The sequence below is a fragment of the Natator depressus genome, chromosome 28, assembly GCF_965152275.1.
Source record: "Natator depressus isolate rNatDep1 chromosome 28, rNatDep2.hap1, whole genome shotgun sequence".
Taxonomy (NCBI): domain Eukaryota; kingdom Metazoa; phylum Chordata; order Testudines; family Cheloniidae; genus Natator; species Natator depressus.
Window position 1 is genome coordinate 6,632,833 of NC_134261.1, and position 20,894 is coordinate 6,653,726.

General features: G+C 45.1%; 1 protein-coding gene across 1 annotated transcript in view; it reads left to right on the plus strand.

Annotated features, from left to right (window-relative positions):
* The window catches only part of LOC141978953 (uncharacterized), a 215,637-nt gene extending 195,077 nt beyond the window's left edge, over positions 1 to 20,560 (plus strand). Inside the window, exon 8 of the mRNA XM_074941354.1 lies at positions 13,866 to 20,560. Within this exon, the coding sequence (XP_074797455.1) occupies positions 13,866 to 16,171 (2,306 nt within the window). The 3' untranslated portion in view covers positions 16,172 to 20,560. The remainder of the gene's footprint in view (positions 1 to 13,865) is intronic.
* Positions 20,561 to 20,894: the final 334 nt, after the last annotated feature.

A 20,894-nucleotide genomic window follows, 5' to 3' on the forward strand; every position in this document is an offset into this window, starting at 1 on the left:
CTGGGGAGCCAATATCTGGCTGATTTCCCCCAACTTACAGCATGTTTTAGTGACAACCATGCTACACAATTCTCATAACGTCATATGCATTAATGATATACATGTATGGATAGAGAAATGAGTTTCAGCAGATCAGAACCATTCTCCTGATACTTTACAAGGCATGCTTTATACCTAAGATCGGGAATAAATGGAAATGAGGAAAACGGGGGTTACGGCGTGCTTCCCCAAGGTATAGAATGTGTCACCTCTCCCCCCTTAGTTTACTGCAAGAGGGTTAGTCCCTGACTAGTTCGAAGGCAGTTTCCCCATTCACACACAGCAAACCAGTTTTTTTTAGGGGTTTTTCTGCTGTGATAACCTGTGAACAGGTTTAAATCTTAATTGAAAAGTAGCATTATCATAAGGTTTATCATCTGTGTCAAAATTCTTATCCCCAAAACTTAACATTAATACCAAAGTTTTTGGGTGTTTACAAGTATCTTTATGGTACCACACCCTCTGTTCAGATATTCTGGTTTGAGGTTAGTTTATTCATTACCCATGGTTTCCTTTGACTCTCTCCCATTTAATCAGTCACTGGCTTTTCCTTCCCTCCAGTGTTCCCTTCTGTGTGAGCTCTTAATTTAATCATATTTCTGGAATTTTGGTGCCTCAGGGTCTGATAAGATAGTTGTTCATGGGGATCCTGCACATTGTCTGGCCCTTTGGGGAGCAATCTCCCAACCTCAGGACTTTACGTATGCAGAAAATCCAGCTCCCCTTTTGGGGTTACCTTGTGTTTCCCCCTCCTAGCACTGAGTCCTTCTCTGCGCTCTAGAGGGCTGTGATCTGTGCTGTCTGGGCTAGATGTGTTTACCCTTTGATCAGATTCACCCTTTCCCAGCAGTTCTCCCACAACTACTCCCTGTCTCTCACCAGCCGGGGGGCAAACACCCCCTTCTCTGTCTGTTGGGTCATTTGTATTCTGTCAGACTACCACATGGCAATTTCCTGGTCTCAACTCCTCTGCTGTGACAGGCCGTTGGAGCTGCATCTTGATGTAAAACTTTGCTTTCCAAAAACTTATCAGAAATAGCATCCTGAAAAATTGGGACCTGGATTGGGGTACCCTCCGCCACCCCTTTCTCTGTCCCCGAGAAGTCAGCTGTGACTGCTCCCCTCTGGGAAGTCAGTTACACAGTTCCTTCTCAAAACCTGGGTCACAGGCTGAGTGCCATCCCCCTAGTGTCCTGGGCATCCTGCCTCAAGTGACTAGTGAGGAGATATTCCTGTACTCCCACTATTCCTTCCCCCGTTTCCTCCTCTGGGCCTCCTCATAAAACACATTTCTCTGTGCTCTGTAAGAAGGGATCCGTCTCTTCTTCATCTGCAATACTCTGCCAGCTAACAACTGGGACAGTTTCCTTAATTACAGATGACATCTCTCCTGCCCCTGTCATAGAATCATAGAATATCAGGGTTGGAAGGGACCTCAGGAGGTCATCTAGTCCAACCCCCTGCTCAGAGCAGGACCAATCCCCAATTAAATCATCCCAGCCAGGGCTTTGTCAAGCCTGACCTTAAAAACTTCTAAGGAAGGAGATTCTACCACCTCCCTAGGTAACGCATTCCAGTGTTTCACCACCCTCCTAGTGAAAAAGTTTTTCCTAATATCCAACCTAAACCTCCCCCACTGCAATTTGAGACCATTACTCCTTGTCCTGTCATCTTCTACCACTGAGAATAGTCTAGAACCATCCTCTTTGGAACCACCTCTCAGGTAGTTGAAAGCAGCTATCAAATCCCCCCTCATTCTTCTCTTCTGCAGACTAAACAATCCCAGTTCCCTCAGCCTCTCCTCATAGGTCATGTGTTCCAGACCCCTAATCATTTTTGTTGCCCTTCGCTGGACTCTCTCCAATTTATCCACATCCTTCTTGTAGTGTGGGGCCCAAAACTGGACACAGTACTCCAGATGAGGCCTCACCAGTGTCGAATAGAGGGGAACGATCACGTCCCTCGATCTGCTCGCTATGCCCCTACTTATACATCCCAAAATGCCATTGGCCTTCTTGGCAACAAGGGCACACTGCTGACTCATATCCAGCTTCTCGTCCACTGTAACCCCTAGGTCCTTTTCCGCAGAACTGCTGCCTAGCCATTCGGTCCCTAGTCTGTAGCTGTGCATTGGGTTCTTCCGTCCTAAGTGCAGGACCCTGCACTTATCCTTATTGAACCTCATCAGGTTTCTTTTGGCCCAATCCTCCAATTTGTCTAGGTCCCTCTGTATCCTATCTCTGCCCTCCAACGTCCAATGTCCCTGAAGGCATGTTGACTTCTGCTGGAAAGGAGCTTGTCTCAGCCTCTCCCATACTTGGAAGCACCCTACTTCCCTGTGTTACAGAGTCACAGGAATCCTCACCACCTGAGTGGTTTCTGAGATCCCCTGCCCCTTCTCTGGGATCTCCTCTGGGACACATTGCTATATGCTCCCTAGAGTGTGTTTTTTCCCTCTGCTTCAGCTGTGACCTTCTGGCAGCTATCAACCTGGACAGATCTTTCCCTGGCAGGCATTACACCCCCATCCCTTCCTGATGTGGTGTTACTTCCAGCTGCAGTGCAGGAGTTGGTCTCAACCACCCTCTCACCTGGAAGCATGTGGCTTCCCCCAGCTGCAGAAGAATCAAGGCGACACTCTCCAATTCTCTCAGCAGTTCCTGAGACCTTACCCTTTCCCTCGGGGGTCCCAGCATAACACTCCCTCCTGCTGCAGGTAAATACTTTAACCTGAGCAACGTGGAAAAAATCATTACCAAGGAGCAGGTAGAATAGAAGGTGTTCCATTACCCCCACAGTCAAAACACTTCCCAAACCACATGGATTTTTAGCTAGTGATATGAGGAATTTGCTTTCACCCACCCCCACAATCTCTGCCATTTGGCCAGGCAACATACTGGCATTTGGGACCACACTCTCTCTGACCAGAGAGATCTGAGCCCCTGTATCCCTCTGCCCCAAGTATTCTCTGCCATCAATTTGGACAGCCTTAACATGCTCCATATCTGGTTCTGCAGGGCTAACCTCACAGAGCCAATATGATAGGTTTCAGTTATTTGGGGGTTTCTGTGCTGAGGACAACAGAACTAACATGAGCTATTGGTTGCCTGCTTCCTCCTAGCACAGGGCATTTATTGACAGAACAAGGAGTAATGGTCTCAAGTTGGAGAGAAGGGTGTTTAGGTTGGATATTAGGCAAAACTTTTTCACTAGGAGGGTGGTGAAGCACTTGAATACGTTACCTAGGGAGGTGGTGGAATCTCCTTCCTTAGAGGTTTTTAAGGTCAGGCTTGTCAAAGCCCTGGCTGGGATGATTTAGTTGGGGATTGGTCCTGCTTTGAGCAGGGGGTTGGACTAGATGACCTCCTGAGGGCCCTTCCAACCGTGGTATTCTGTGATTTATTCCTCAGGTGATCAGTGGAATTACACTTATAGCACCTTCTGCACTCTTCTGCTTTTACAGGAGATTTGGGATGAGGGTTAGAGGAATGTTCTTGGGTAAGAGTGTTTAGGCTCCCAACCCCCTTCTCTCTTCCCAGGGGCAAAATGGGAATCCTCCCTTTCCACCAGTTTTAAACCCCTCTTTCTGTGGCCTGCCCCCAATAGACGTCTGATTCTGTTCGAAGGCATGAGTTAAAAAAGCCAAATCCTCCACAGACTTGACATCTTTGTCCCACAGACACCGCCTTACACCAGCTTTACATGTGCTTAGGAAATGATCTTGAGCAACAAGATCCAACATTCCCTCAAAACTTGCTACCTCTCCACCCCTCACCTGTTTTCCCAACAAATCTTTCATTTTGTTTACATATTCCCCATTACTCATACAAATATCCATCTTAAGAGTCCTAAATTTAACTCTATATGTTTCAGAGGTAATCTGACAAAACAAAACAGTATCTTTACATTTGCAATAGTCTACAGCAGGTTCAATAGACATTCCATTGAATACAGTTCAAGTTTTACCAGTTAATTTCGCAATCAGGGTAGGAACTCTCTTATCAGCAATTTCACGTATTACAGCCTTTCGAAGGTAGTCAGATATTCTGCGATATCATTGGTCTCACTGTATGCAGGACATGAGTGTTCCCATTTGTGGATTTTTGGATTGATGGGACTTGTTGGGGTCGGGGGGTTCTGGTTCTGCTTCTGTAGCAGGTCCAGTTGGTGTTTTCGCTCTCTGTCTTTCTCTTTCTTCTCTCTCTTTTTCTTTTATCTCCAGTTCTTGCAGTTGCAATAATCTCTGGTGCTCCCCTCTCCTTTTCTGCAGCCTGAAGCCTACAAATCTCCAGTTTCACAATCAGTTCTCTGCTTTCACTCATTTTCCTGCTCTCCTGTTCTTTCTTACTTCCCTTTCCCGAAATAAGCAAACAGAACAGAGCAAAACTGTGACCTCCTCCTGACTGTCCTTAGCCCCTGCACTTAAGACTCACTTAAGACTACAGATCTCAGTGCTTAAAGTGTGAACTTCACTGGGAGTAATAAGCCGTACATACACTCTGCTCGCTGCACCACTGTGACGTTCCCCTCTGGTGTTATCTGGACTGGTGATCTGCTAGGCCTCTCCAGTCCTTGACTCTGGGACCCAGCCTTACCCTGCTCTGCTGTGAGAACCCCCACTCCTGGGCTGTTCACGCATGGCCTCTGGTATGTAAGCTGCTCCCAGCTACTGGCAAGAGAATGACACTAGCCAATATCTCCGGTCCCAGACACAACCCTAGGACCCTCCGTCTTTCAGCGTCCAGTAATGCCCACTGGATGCTGCAAACTTATATAAGTTTGTCAATTTAACAAAGAGATTCATCTGTAGCAGGCTTGTTATCCCAAGGGAAGCCTCTGACACACTTCAAACCAGACACACTGCTTCAGGAAGAGTAAACAGACAGAGTTATTAGCTATAAAGATAGATTTTAAGTGATTATAAGTCAAAGCATAACAAGTCTGATTTGGTCAAATGAAATAAAAGCAAAATGCATTCTAAGCTGATCTTAACACTTTCAATGTCCTTACAAACTTGAATGCTTCTCACCACAGGCTGGCTGGTTACTTTTCAGTCAGGCTCTCCCCTTTGATCAGTGCTTCAGTCGTGTGGTGGTGGGGGTGGGTGGTGTCTGTACATGTAGGTAGAAGAGAGAGAGCCAGCATGGCAAATGCTCTCCCTTTTATCATGTCCTTTCTTCCCTCGTGGATTTGCGCCCCCCCCCCCCCCCCCGGCTTCAGAGTCAGGTGAGCATTTGAGTCTATCCAAGCAAGGTAGAACAATTCCCCTAGTGTGGCCTCATGCAGGTGAGTCATTGCATTATAGCTCCCCGTACCCAGGCGTTGGTTACTTTCCTTGTTCTTGCCTCTGTGGAGCTAATATCTGGCCGATTCCCCCAATTTACAGCATGTTTTAGTGACAACCATACTACACAATTCTCACAACTTCATATTCTTGTACTTATAAGAAGCACACAGGATTTTTTTCAGGGGAAAAGGCAATAAGCTGCATTTACTGAAGATACAACAGTTATCATACACATTCAATCATACCACACACGCATACACTGTCCCGCCAGTCGATGTTATAGTTACGAGTCCAGAGTCCAGATCAATCTAGTGGACAGCTAGGTTGATCACAGGTAGGGAGGAGCCGTATTCCGTTGGTCTTGACACGATGCTCCGGAGAAGTCTTGGCAGGACGAACCCAAAGTTTCATGTCAAGGCACCTTGTTTATATAGTGATTTTTTTTTCCTAGGGTGCACTGAGTTTTTTTTCTAATGCATATTTTTTGGTCCAGGTCTTGGAGCATGTGTCTGGGAACCATAGGTTTAATTTACTATGGGGTATTGGACAGTATTCCACAATAACTGTTTGTTAGTATTGTTTAACAGGCTTATTTTACGGATACGGTAATTTTGGGTAGCTGGAACTCCAAGTGATATTTTCATAAGGACCCTCTATTTTAACCCTATTTTTCAGGCATACATATTGGTATTTCCTAAGGGTTTTAAGAGTTAGCTAGTATTTTTATTATACCATTCCATGGGGATTACTGGATCGCGGGTAGGAATCCATGATCGGTTGGCAGGGAGTGAGTTATTCCTGAAATCTTGGCTTATAAGGAGGGCTGCATTTTTTTTTATAATTGCTTTAATTATCGGGGCACTAAAAGTTTCCAGAAGCAGGTGAAGCCAGACCTTACACTGGAGTCTCATTTTTTGTGGATTAAACTTGTCATGGTGAAGCAGCGCCTCGTGCTCGGGTTCCGGGATGTCCTTCTCTGCAAAGAATTCAAACACCATTATTTATGTAAACAGTTTAATTTGTGAAACATGGACCCATTTCAATGGGCTAAGGCGATCCACTATGGAGTAAGGGCCTGTCCATTTTGATTCTAGTGAGTGACCCCTTTTTTCCCATTTGTAGGTTCACTTTTTAAATATTTTGTAACTGTGGCAGCCAAGGCCATGTTATTAGCTGCCAAACATTCATTTGTTTTTTAACAAAGGGCTGTGATTCATCAGGGAAACGCAGGGCAGGGGCTGTGAGAGCTTTCTGTTTTAGCAGGGTTAAAGCGGAGTCTTGCTGTTTTTCCCCGTTCCCGTTTTGTCTTTTTTTATCAGTTTCCACAATGGGTGAGTTATTTTAGCATATTTATAAATGTGTGGTCTAAGAAGATTGAGTCCTCCTAGCAGTACTCTTAAAGAGTGGGCGTCGGTAGGGGCCGGCATTTCTACTAGTGTCTTTACCTTCCTCTGATCTGCCTGTCTCCCTTCTTGTCCTTTGGTTTGACTTCTTTGTGCTGCCCTTTATGGGCTGTTCTTTTCTTCCTTTATCAGTTAGGTAATTTACATTAACGCAGATGCTTTTTGGCGTGCTTTTGGATTTAAAGCCATTCACAGCTAAGAGACTCTGTCTTAAAAGGGACCCATCAACTTCCACCAGAGTTTTGATTACCTTTCACTTTTAACTCCTGCTTCTAAAACACACAAGCGATCTGAAAAAGAGAAAACATGGCTCCCTGTGGAGCTCTAATAGGATTTTAATTAAGTAGTATGGTATGTTTTTTGCATTTCTTCTACCCCTTCTACAATATACACTGCACATAATCTGGGGAAAATGCACATTTCTTCCATAGTTTAACTTGTATAACATTAGCTATAGTAATTTGTACATAAGATATAACTGGTATTTTTTTGTGCTCAGAGTTTTTGTGTACTCTTATCAAAGCGACAGTTTGATTACACAGAGCCACCTTAAGGTTCAGTGTGGGGCGCTGTCTATTTTTAAAAAAATCTCATTTTTTACTACAGCTCTTATTTACTATTTTGTTACCAAAAAAACAAATCCAGAATTTTTTCCCATTCTCCGGGTTTTGACTGCCCTGCTACACCCTTGACGTTGGTCTTTTTGAAAAGATATTGAACTTCATAAAGCAGTAAGGTACCTAAAGGGTTAAACGCTAAATACCAAATCAAACAACACTAGTTACCTGTATCTGGCAAAAAGTTTCTCAGTTTTGCAACTTTGAATGAAAGAGTCAAATGGATTTTAGTGGTATTATTTAAAAACAAAACCAATTCATCGTAAACCCACAAAACAAGAGTTTTGCAAACCAGGAGTGTTGCTTTAGGTCTTAAACACTCCACATATTTACACACTCTATTTATACACTCCTTTTTTTTCTGAACATTCTTTGCACTGCTTGAATTTTTACATAGCTGTACATAGATAACATTTGTATACATTTGGGGGCAGTTATGTTCCACTAGGAACCTCTTATGTTCTTTTAGCGAATTTCACTAAATTGCTCATAGGCTAATGATTTAAATGAGATTGTCTCTCTGCCTGGCTTATTTACAGACATTCCTTTGGAATACAGCCCATTTTCCCTTCAGAATGCTGCAAAGAAAACCAAGCGTTCTCTTTCTATAACTGTCACAGGGTCCACCCTCTTGTGCCTGCGCCCTGTGCTTGGGCTGGTTAAATAAAGAGTCCTAACACCTTCTTCAGCTGTTTCACCAGCCTGTCTTTATTTACAATGCTTTGTGCAGCCCCAATTCCCCTAACAGCTATTCCCTCACAGACCCTCCCCAGGGTCTTCTGGCCCTTGAGGCTCCCGTCAGTTGGTAAGGGGACAGAGATGTAGCCCTCCTGTCTCCTCCCAGGCTAGCCTCCTTCCTGAGCTGCTTCCAGCATTTATATAGCCCTTTCAGACCTCAGCCCAGCTCTCTCTACTTGGCTCAGCTTATTACTCTGAGCCAGCCCTTATTAGGGCCTGCAGCTGGGCTCCCTGCTAAGTGCCTAGGCCCTTGCGTCTGGCCTCCCTGCGAGAAAGCAGGGCGCAGCCAGCTTTTTAGCAGGGCATCTAAGGGGTTTCCCTCTGCTCTGCTACAATAACCCTTTGCCTTTTTAACATTTTTACAATGTTCAACTGCTTAATTCCCTCTAGCCTCTGCAGAGTTAACTTCTCAGTCTTTTTTTTCATCGCCTGTTAATCTCCCAAAATGACACCTTCATGAACTCCGATTTCACCATTCATAGAATCATAATCATAGAATATCAGGGGGCCCTCAGGAGGTCATCTAGTCCAACCCCTTGCTCAAAGCAGGACCGATTCCCAACTAAATCATCCCAGCCAGGGCTTCTTCAAGCCTGACCTTAAAAACCTCTAAGGAAGGAGATTCCACCACCTCCCTAGGTAACGCATTCCAGTGCTTCACCACTCTCCTAGTGAAAAAGTTTTTCCTAATATCCAACCTAAATCTCCCCCATTGCAACTTGAGACCATTACTCCTTGTTCTGTCGTCTGCTACCACTGAGAACAGTCTAGATTCATCCTCTTTGGAACCCCCTTTCAGGTAGTTGAAAGCAGCTATCAAATCCCCCCTCATTCTTCTCTTCCGCAGACTAAACAACCCCAGTTCCCTCAGCCTCTCCTCATAACTCATGTGTGCCAGTCCCCTGATCATTTTTGTTGCCCTCCACTGGACTCTTTCCAATTTTTCCACATCCTTCTTGTAGTGTGGGGCCCAAAACTGGACACAGTACTCCAGATGAGGCCTCACCAGTGTCGAATAGAGGGGAATGACCACATCCCTCGATCTACTGGCAATGCCCCTACGTATACATCCCAAAATGCCATTGGCCTTCTTGGCAACGGGGGAAGTCCCGGATGACTGGAAAAAGGCTAATGTAGTGCCAATCTTTAAAAAAGGGAAGAAGGAGGATCCTGGGAACTACAGGCCAGTCAGCCTCACCTCAGTCCCTGGAAAAATCATGGAGCAGGTCCTCAAAGAATCAATCCTGAAGCACTTACATGAGAGGAAAGTGATCAGGAACAGTCAGCATGGATTCACCAAGGGAAGGTCATGCCTGACTAATCTAATCGCCTTTTATGATGAGATTACTGGTTCTGTGGATGAAGGGAAAGCAGTGGATGTATTGTTTCTTGACTTTAGCAAAGCTTTTGACACGGTCTCCCACAGTATTCTTGTCAGCAAGTTAAGGAAGTATGGGCTGGATGAATGCACTATAAGGTGGGTAGAAAGCTGGCTAGATTGTCGGGCTCAACGGGTAGTGATAAATGGCTCCATGTCTAGTTGGCAGCCGGTGTCAAGTGGAGTGCCCCAGGGGTCGGTCCTGGGGCCGGTTTTGTTCAATATCTTCATAAATGATCTGGAGGATGGTGTGGATTGCACTCTCAGCAAATTTGCAGATGATACTAAACTGGGAGGAGTGGTAGATACGCTGGAGGGGAGGGATAGGATACAGAAGGACCTAGACAAATTGGAGGATTGGGCCAAAAGAAATCTGATGAGGTTCAATAAGGATAAGTGCAGGGTCCTGCACTTAGGATGGAAGAATCCAATGCACCGCTACAGACTAGGGACCGAATGGCTAGGCAGCAGTTCTGCGGAAAAGGACCTAGGGGTGACAGTGGACGAGAAGCTGGATATGAGTCAACAGTGTGCCCTTGTTGCCAAGAAGGCCAATGGCATTTTGGGATGTATAAGTAGGGGCATAGCCAGCAGATCGAGGGATGTGATCGTTCCCCTCTATTCGACACTGGTGAGGCCTCATCTGGAGTACTGTGTCCAGTTTTGGGCCCCACACTACAAGAAGGATGTGGATAAATTGGAGAGAGTCCAGCGAAGGGCAACAAAAATGATTAGGGGTCTAGAGCACATGACTTATGAGGAGAGGCTGAGGGAGCTGGGATTGTTTAGTCTGCAGAAGAGAAGAATGAGGGGGGATTTGATAGCTGCTTTCAACTACCTGAAAGGGGGTTCCAAAGAGGATGGCTCTAGACTGTTCTCAATGGTAGCAGATGACAGAACGAGGAGTAATGGTCTCAAGTTGCAATGGGGGAGGTTTAGATTGGATATTAGGAAAAACTTTTTCACTAAGAGGGTGGTGAAACACTGGAATGCGTTACCTAGGGAGGTGGTAGAATCTCCTTCCTTAGAGGTTTTTAAGGTCAGGCTTGACAAAGCCCTGGCTGGGATGATTTAACTGGGAACTGGTCCTGCTTCGAGCAGGGGGTTGGACTAGATGACCTTCTGGGGTCCCTTCCAACCCTGATATTCTATGATTCTATGACTCCTATCCAGCTTCTCGTCCACTGTAACCCCTAGGACCTTTTCTGCAGAACTGCTGCCTAGCCATTCGGTCCCTAGTCTATAGCGGTGCATGGGATTCTTCCGTCCTAAGCACAGGACTCTGCACTTGTCCTTGTTGAACCTCCTCAGATTTCTTTTGGCCCAATCCTCCAATTTGTCTAGGTCCTCTATCCTATCCCTACCCTCCAGCGTATCTACCACTCCTCCCAGTTTAGTGTCATCTGTAAACTTGCGGAGGGTGCAGTCCACACCATCCTCCAGGTCATTAATGAAGATATTGAACAAAATTGGCCTCAGGACCGATCCTTGGGGCACTCCACTTGATACCGGCTGCCAACTAGACATGGAGCCATTGATCACTTCCCGTTGAGCCTGACGATCTAGCCAGCTTTCTATCCACCTTATAGTCCATTCATCGAGCCCATACTTCATTAACTTGCTGGCAAGAATACGGTGGGGTTCCAAGAATCTGAATTCCATAAGCCTATACTTACTTTTTTGCCACTATGCCCTCAGGGCTTCCAGCCTGTTTTCAATTTTTTTTTTTGTTGCCTATCTGCTTGTCTGGGCCTGACCCTACTTTCCTCGCTGAACCCTCCCTTTTCATGGACACAGGCTTTGTTCCACTACCAATTTAGCAAGGAGGCCTGCCTGGTCCCTTTCCTTAACCATTTCTTTTAAAATTGGGAAATCACAATATCATTCACAAAAAGATACTACACTGCCCAAACTCCTATATCCTTCAGAGTTTGGTTTAACAAAGCAAGATCTGTTTAAAAGGGGAGTAATCTCTCAAACAAAGTATCGTCATTGGATTCCTTCCTTTTAAACATTTCTTACACAGGTGCTGCCGTTATTTTCCCACACTCCTTTATTCTTCAGAGTTGGGTCTCGCATAGAAAATACTGCCTAAACATTTTCTTTAATGAATTTGTTTTAGCTTTGTAACTTTTCCATGCCCACGCTTATGCTGGGACTTACAAAACACACAAGTCTATACCCACTAAAAAGAATTCTGCCTGACAGAGCGGGGGAAACACTATGCTCTCTACGCTTTGGGCTCTGTCCCGCTATGACAGAGCATATATTCATCTATCCAATTTTCCCCCGACAGATGGGTTGGAGCTAGGACTCTAATCCTCCCCCTATTGCCTATATCTTCTCCGACCGGGGGTGTGTACAACTGAATGATTACTTTGTATGTATGGTATACCTTTTAGCAATATTTAGCAATATGTTCAACAATCACAGTGAATGTTTTCACCCTTTTGCAATTCTGCACCAAAAATCTTATGCTTATAAGAAGCACACAAGATCTTTTTCAGGGGAGAAGGCAATATGCTGTGTTTATTGAAGATACAGTAATTAGTATATGCATTCAGTCACACCACACACAAATACACTGTCCCGCCAGTCGATGTTATAGTTACCAGTCTGGAGTCCGGATCGATCTAGCAGCCAGCTAGGCTGATCCTTGGTAGGGAGGAGCCAATTTCCATTGGTTGCTACACAATGTTCCAGGGAAATCTTGGCAGGACAAACCCAAAATTTTATGGCAAGGCACCCTGTTTATATACAGATTTTCCTTCATTGGGACTGTCATAAATATAAAGGGAAGGGTAACCGCCTTTCTGTATACAGTGCTATAAAATTCTTCCTGGCCAGAGGCAAAACCCTTTCACCTGTAAAGGGTTAAGAAGCTAAGGTAACCTCACTGGCACCTGACCCAAAATCCCCAATGAGGGGACAAGATACTTTCAAATCTGGAAGTGGGGGGAACAAAGGGGTCTGTCTGTCTGTCTTGCTTTTGCCGGGAACAGATCAGGAATGCAGCCTTCCAACTCCTGTAAAGTTAGTAAGTAATCTAGCTAGAAAATGCGTTAGATTTCCTTTTGTTTAATGGCTGGTAAAATAAGCTGTGCTAGGGGGAATGTATATTCCTGTTTTTGAGTCTTTTTGTAACTTAAGATTTTGCCTAGAGGGATTCTCTATGTTTTGAATCTGATTAACCTGTAAGGTATTTACCATCCTGACTTTACAGAGGTGATTCTTTTACCTTTTCATTCATTAAAATTCTTCTTTTAAGAATCTGATTTTTCTTTGTTCTTAAGATCCAAGGGTTTGGGTCTGTGTTCACCACCTGTACCAGTTGGTGAGGATTATTATCAAGCCTTCCCCAGGAAAGGGGGTATAGGGCTTGGGGGGTGGAGGGGTATTTTGGGGAAAGACATTTCCAAGTGGTCTCTTTCCCTGTTCTTTATTTAAAACGCTTGGCGGTGGCAGCATACTGTTCAAGAACAAGGCAAAGTTTGTACCTTGGGGAAGTTTTTAACCTAAGCTGGTAAGAATAAACTTAAGGGGTCTTTCATGCAGGTCCCCACATCTGTACCCTAGAGTTCAGAGTGGGGAAGGAACCTTGACAGGGACCAATTAGTTTTGCACCATCATTCTGTAATCAATTGGTGTTTGAGTGCTTGTTTTCTTAAATTGTGCTCCTCATCCTTTTATCTTGCTCTTTCATCAAGTACCTCAGGGAGTTATCCCAAGCTGGTTTTGATCACAGCTATCTTGTCCCCTGTGATAGGGGCCTGTCTCAGCTTTAGAGTCATCAATCTGCCCTCCTCTGACATTTCACTGGGGGCTTGTTGCAGCCTCCTGGTGCCCTTGCATCTGTCTCCAGTTCCTCCCTCATACATCTGGTTCAGCGATGGCCTTCACACTTATCTCTTAACACACACATTCCTCATTCACACACACGACAGAATTAATTTACATACAACATTTTGAACAAGAACATCAAATTGCAATGCAAAAGAAAACAATCATGGCATTCTTTCACTTATTTTAAAATGCTAAACCTACAACAAATTGGTGACCCTCAAAGGTCTGTTACTGCCTTGAAATCAGTCCAGACACAGATTCTGGCTGATGTATCTCTATCTGTTGGCCCATTAGGCCATTCCTTTCTGTTATTCAAAAAGGGTGGCTGGTAGGATTTGATCAGATCATACACTAAATACATTTAATACATGCTACATTCTTATTCTTTATCCTTCATTCTAAATTATATAAAATACAAACATAAAATCCTACTACTACATTTGGGGGAAGAGTTTGGGGGAGTTCAGTTCCTGATTTTTTACTTGACCTCTCTGCAGAATTTGTTTTCGTTTGGCCTTCCCTCTTCCATCCCTGTTTTGAGGTTTCTGTCTCTATCACAGCTGGTGATGCAATGGTGTGTGAGAAAGAAGAGCAGAATTCTCAGCAAGAAAATGTTGAGCAAGTGGATAAACACAGAGAATTATCGCAAAGATTGAAAAGAAATGCATCCAGGAGTCACGAGCAGGGAAAATCCTGTGAGACTCATCACAGACCAGAAAGAGAACAGGGAAACCAACCAGGGGAGGAGGAGGGTAAGTTAATTGCATGTCAGGGAATTCACAAGGACCGCAAGGAAATCACAACACAGCAGGAAATCTTCCAGGGAAAGAGAGAAAAAACATGCACGAAGCATGGGGAAAACGTACGTGACGACTCAGCCCTTATAAAGCATCAGAGAATCCATGCAGAAGAGAGGCCCTACGAATGCAATAAGTGTGGGAAAACCTTCAATCACAGTTCAAATCTTTTTAGGCATCAGAGAGTCCACACAGGAGAGAGGCCCTATGAATGCAGTAAGTGTGGGAAAAGCTTCACTCGCTCTTCAGGCCTTTTTCAACATCAGAGACTCCACTCAGAGGAGAGGCCCTATGAATGCAGTAAGTGTGGGAAAAGCTTCACTCGCTCTTCAGGCCTTTTTCAGCATCAGAGAATCCACTCAGAGGAGAGGCCCTATGAATGCAATGAGTGCGGGGAAAGCTTCAGTACCAGCTCAGCCCTTTCTGAACATCAGAAAATCCACACCGGTGTGAGACCCTATGAATGCCGTGAGTGTGGGAAAACCTTCAATCGCAGCTGGACCCTTATTCGGCATCAGAGAATCCACACAGGGGAGAGGCCCTACGAATGCAGTGAGTGTGGGAAAAACTTCACTCACAGTTCACACCTTATTAGGCATCAGAGAATCCATACAGGAGAGAGGCCGTATGAATGCAGTGAGTGTGGGAAAAGCTTCACTCACACTTCAGGCCTTTTTCAACATCAGAGAATTCACACAGGGGAGAGGCCCTATCAATGCCGTGAGTGTGGGAAAAGCTTCACTAGCAACTCAGCCCTTTCTGAACATCAGAGAATTCACACAGGGGAGAGGCCCTATGAATGCAGTGAGTGTGGGGAAACCTTCACTACCCGTTCAGCTGTTTCTGAACATCAGAAAATCCACACCAGCGTGAGACCCTATGAATGCCTTGAGTGTGGGAAAACCTTCAGTCGCAGCTCGACCCTTATTCGGCATCAGAGAATCCACACAGAGGAGAGGCCCTATGAATGCAGTGAGTGTGGGAAAAACTTCACTCACAGATCAGCCCTTTCTGAACATCAGACAATCCACACCGGTATGAGACCCTATGAATGCCGTGAGTGTGGAAAAACCTTCAGTCGCAGCTGGACCCTTGTTAGGCATCAGAGAATCCACACAGGGGAGAGGCCCTACGAATGCAGTGAGTGTGGGAAAAACTTCACTCACAGTTCACACCTTATTAGGCATCAGAGAATCCATACAGGAGAGAGGCCGTATGAATGCAGTGAGTGTGGGAAAAGCTTCACTCACACTTCAGGCCTTTTTCAACATCAGAGAATTCACACAGGGGAGAGGCCCTATCAATGCCGTGAGTGTGGGAAAAGCTTCACTAGCAACTCAGCCCTTTCTGAACATCAGAGAATTCACACAGGGGAGAGGCCCTATGAATGCAGTGAGTGTGGGGAAACCTTCACTACCCGTTCAGCTGTTTCTGAACATCAGAAAATCCACACCAGCGTGAGACCCTATGAATGCCTTGAGTGTGGGAAAACCTTCAGTCGCAGCTCGACCCTTATTCGGCATCAGAGAATCCACACAGAGGAGAGGCCCTATGAATGCAGTGAGTGTGGGAAAAACTTCACTCACAGATCAGCCCTTTCTGAACATCAGACAATCCACACCGGTATGAGACCCTATGAATGCCGTGAGTGTGGAAAAACCTTCAGTCGCAGCTGGACCCTTGTTAGGCATCAGAGAATCCACACAGGGGAGAGGCCCTATAAATGCAGTGAGTGTGGGAAAAACTTCACTCACCAATCAGCGCTTTCTGAACATCAGAATATCCACACCGATGCGAGACCTTATGAATGCACTGAATGTCAGAAAACCTTCAATCGCAGGTCGCACCTTATTAGGCATCAGACAATCCACACAGGAGAGAGGCCCTATAAATGCAGTGAGTGTGGGAAAAACTTCATTAGCAGTTCAGTCCTTTCTGAACATCAGAGAACCCACACTGGGGAGAGGCCCTATGAATGCACTGAGTGTGGGAATACCTTCTCTTGGCACTCAGCCCATGTTAGACATCAGAGAAACTGCAAGGGACATCAGGACCGTAAAAACCTCTAGGGCTATCTGTACTTTTTTTCTTTAATACTTTTTAATCATAGAATATCAGGGTTGGAAGGGACCTCAGGACCTGTCATCTAGTCCAATGCCCTGCTCAAAGCAAGACCAATCCCCAATTTTTGCCCCGGATCCCTAAATGACCCCCTCAAGGATTGAACTCACAACTGTGGGTTTAGCAGGCCAATGCTCAAACCACTGAGCTATCCCCTCCCCCCCCCCACCACCCCCATGAGTGGCCCATTTTTGCCTTTTGCCATTCACCCTGTTTTGAAGTTGACCCATATGTCCTTTCTATCAATTGAATTGTCCCATGAGTAATTCGAGTGTGCCCTTCCTACAGGGAACCAGGGAGTATCACATTTATACAATTCCTCCTATTGCAAAGTTATTGTCAGAGTCACCAATGATTCAGATTATATCATTGCCAGTTGTTCTCACATTGCTCTGGGTTGTGCTGAAGAGCAGCTATACTGGGAACTTTTAAAATTTATATTTAAAGGAAGAGGAGCAGGGGAAGGGGGGAAAGTGTCATTTCAGCCTTCGTGACATTGGAAGGAGATGGGGAGACTCGGAGATTCCCTCCTTCCCCATCACTGCAGAACGGTTACCTTTTGTCTGAGCCATGCAGACTGTATCTTCGTCACATTCTATCCCTCCACTTCTCAAAGTGTCATGTGAGGAAGAGTTCTCAGCTGTCTGTGCTTGGAGACGATGCTTTGACTTCTTTAATCCTATATCAGTCTCTATGACTGGAGATGAAACTGTCAAAGACCTGGAAGGGGAATTCAAATGGATCCCAAACACAGTGTGATTATTTGGAGTTTAAATCCCAGGTTCCATCTATTGTTAAAGCCACTTCTGGCTAGGTGGCTGTCCCGTTCTCTTCCCCCCCCCCCCCTCCAATTATTTGGATGCTAGGATACTAAAAATGTTGTAAATAACATAACTGACTCTTGAGACAGTGCTGAGTGAAGTATGTTTGAATGGATCAGAGAAGAATGTGATGGGAGAATCTCTGGTCCCAATTCTGAATAATCAGATGTAACCTGCTCTGAAATTTCACTTGACACTTTCATTGTCATGTATTCTATCTCTCTGTGATGTGGGTTTCTATCTTTCCTGAATACCGTTTGGTCACCCAAACGGATATTAGTTCAGTTAGATAGGAAGTAGCTCAGATTTACTGGAGAATTTAAGACAAACGACCATTTGCTAAACTGATCGTTTCTCACTTCAGCGTTGCTTTTTCCCCACCCCTCCATGATGACGTGGAGAAAGTTCAAGCGCAGTTCTGTCAACAGCGGAGAACTCTCTAAATCACTGCTGTTTCTTTGTCCAGTAAGTTGAACAAAGAAACAGCCGTGATTTAAAATCTTCACTCAGAAATGGTGAACGACAAGCAGAACCCCAACTAATTGGTGGATGTGCGTATGATTAGAGTGTATTTCAATTGTTTAAGTCAATATTGTCTGTGATAATCAGGGGAGAGAATTCCATGGTAAGTGATTTTGAACTAGGCAAAATGCCCATGTATTTGGTTCCCAAAGCATGTGTAACCCAGGCCCTACAGAACAGCGCTCCTAGCTAATCCTATGGTCTAGGAGATGCTGCCCTTCACAACACAGATGTTGAGGAAATAGGATTGAATGAATTTATCCTTTGTGGGTGCTAAAAACGTGTGTGTAAAATGAAATCAGTTTTGGAAATGTAATAGCTGCAGAAAAATCCCTATTTTTGAATAGAATCTCCAGCTCTGGTAACTAAGAGGTTCTGATCCAGGCCTGTATCCAGTCCCTTGCCTGGAACTGTGCCACCAAATTAAAGAAAAGCTGGGCATGTTTTGGGAAGCTATTCCTCACTAACCCAGTTGAGATTTTAGTGGTTTTGTAAAGGATTCTACTTCAGAGCATTGTAAATTTACCCTACCCAAGGCCATGGATTTTGAAAGAACTGGGGTGGAAAGAGTGCACACTCCGTTCTTGGTTTCCACCCCAGGAAGGGAAGCGATGGTGACCAATGACCCAAGGAAAATTGTTTGCACAACTCCACTTCTTAGTGCAGTGTCACTGATTACAGTTCCAGAGGATACTAGGGCTATACTGAGAACAATCATCCTTCACCGTTTGGATCCAAAGAAAGAGAGCTTCCTAGGACGTTCCTTTCCTGTGGATCCCAAACTGACCGCCTGATTGGGTAACAAGGACTTTCAGGCTGTAGAAATGATGGTAACCATTGAGGCAACGAATGTGCCAGGCTCCAATTTCGGACTCCTGGATACTCGCATGTTGAGTCCTGATTCCATGGTTTTGCATCTGGCCCTCCGGCTACACAATAAAGGTGATGTTGCCACAGCTGCACCAGTGTCGCCGTGCTGCCGTAGCACTGCTATTAGCCAATGGGAGAGATCTCTCCCGTCGGACTTTATTAGTCCAACCCCCACAAGCGGTGGTAGCGATGTTGGCAGGAGAAGCTCTCCTGCCGATGTGGTGCTATCTACACAGGGAGTTAGGGCTGTGTAACTATGTTGCTCAGCGGTGTGGATTTTTCACACCCCTGAGCTATATACTTTTACCGATAAATGTCTTTAGTGTAGACAAGACAGCTTTATCTTTTGTTGTATGCATTTACATCCCTTCTCCTCTACCTTCTCCTACTTTGAAAGATGAAAAAGAGTGAAAAGAGGTATTTTTCCTCATGATACAAACATTCCCACATAGGAGACCTTGTCCACCAACACACATGGAGAAGAACTAAAGATATATGAACTCACAGAAGTGGTTGGGACAAACCACAACTTGAGCCAAGGTATAGCTGTTGGCAGTGGGGATTAAAAGAAAACGAACGTGTATGACAAGAATTTGTGATCTTTGAATATGTTGTTGTTGTTACCAATGAGAATGAAATTATAGGTGAAGTGATTGGTTAAAGAGTAAGAGACTAATTGTGTGATCTGAATTATTTTGGAAAACTGAAAGTTGTCTTGTTTTTTGTTTTGTTAGTCGTACAGGAAATGATGGCCAATCTTGAAAAGTTCATTTGATTTAATTTACCCCCTGTAGTGTAAGGAGTTCTGACAGAAAACCTCACTCCAAAGGTTGGGGTGGGAGAACGTGTGAGAGAAATAGTGACAGGTTTAGAGGAGCAGCCGTGTTAGTCTGTATCCGCAAAAAGAACAGGAGGACTTGTGGCACCTTAGAGACTAACACATTTATTTGAGCATAAGCTTTTGTGGGTTACAGCCCACTTCATCGGGTGCATAGAATGGAACATATAGTAAGAAGGGACACACACACACACACACACACACACACAAGGTGTAAGTAGCCATACAAACTGTGAGAGGCTAATTAAGATGAGCTATTATCAGCAGGAGGAATCTTTCTCTGTTAAGTATCCTCACACCTTCTCGTCAACTGTTTAAATGGGCAAACTTGATTATCACTACAGAAGTTTTTTTCTCCTGCTGATAATAGCTCATCTTAATTAATTAGCCTCTTACAGTTTGTATGGTGACTTCCACCCTCTGTGTGTGTGTGTGTGTGTGTGTAAAATTTCTTCTTCCTATATGTTCCATTCTATACATCCAGTGAAGGGAGTTGTAACCCACACAAGCTTATCTTCTAATAAAGTTGTTAGTCTCTAAGGTGCCACAAGTCCTCCAGTTCTTTTTGTGAGAACTAGTGTATAAGACTATTGGGCCAGTGTAGATTTTAATTGTTTCTATTTTAAATAGAACATATTTTGCTTAGCTTCAAAGTCAATTTCTATTAAAAGGAAAACTACTGGAGGAGACAAGTTGTATAACCTTTTTCCCCACTTAGACTGTAAGGGTCACTGACTTCCCCACTTCTCTAATTTGCAAAGGAAAAACATGACATCTGTCACAGGATGTGTCTAGCAGGTAGGAAAGTTGCAATCGTCAACCATCAATATCAAGCAAAAGGCTGAAGTCCATTGCCTTTCATATGAAAAAGCCATCTAAAGGCTGGTCTACACTGAGAAGCTATGTGGATATAGCCACATCTCTCAGGGGTGTGAAAATTTCTCTCCCCTGAGAGAAGTAGTTAATGTGATCCGAGCCCCAGTGTAGACAGGGTTAGGTTGTCAGAAGAATGCTTCCCGTGTTTGAAGGGTAGATATAGGCTGAGAGAGACGGATCTCCTATGACAGAGGTGGGCAAACTGCAGCTTGCGAGGCTGTCCTGCCTGGCCCTTGAGTTCCTGGCTGTGGAGGATAGACCCCTGCCCCTCCCCTGCTGTCCCTACTCCCTGGCAGCTGCACCAGCAGCATGGCTGTGAACTCCTGCTGCTCTGAGCGGTGTGGAAAGGGGGCAGTGGGGGATAAGTGGCAGGAGCCTTGGAGGACAAGGAGTAGGGGGGTTTGGATAAGGCATGGGAGTCTCAGGGGGCGGGGCTGTGGATAGGCGAGCAGGGGCGTGGAGAGGATGGGATCCTGGGAGGGTAGTTTGGGGTAGGGGGCCCGGTGGGGGGGCGGTCGGGGACAAGGAGCAGGGGGAGTTGGGATGGGTCAGAAGTTCTGAGTGGGGCAGTCAGGGGGCAGGAAGTGGGAGGGGTGGATGGGGGCCAACCTGTTCGGGGGAGGGGGGGGAACAGCCTTCCCTACCTGGCCCTCCGTACAGTTTCACAACCCTAATGTGGCTCTCAGGGAATCCAGTCATGACCTCAATTTCAATTTCGACTTTTCTCCCTGTATGTGAGAAATC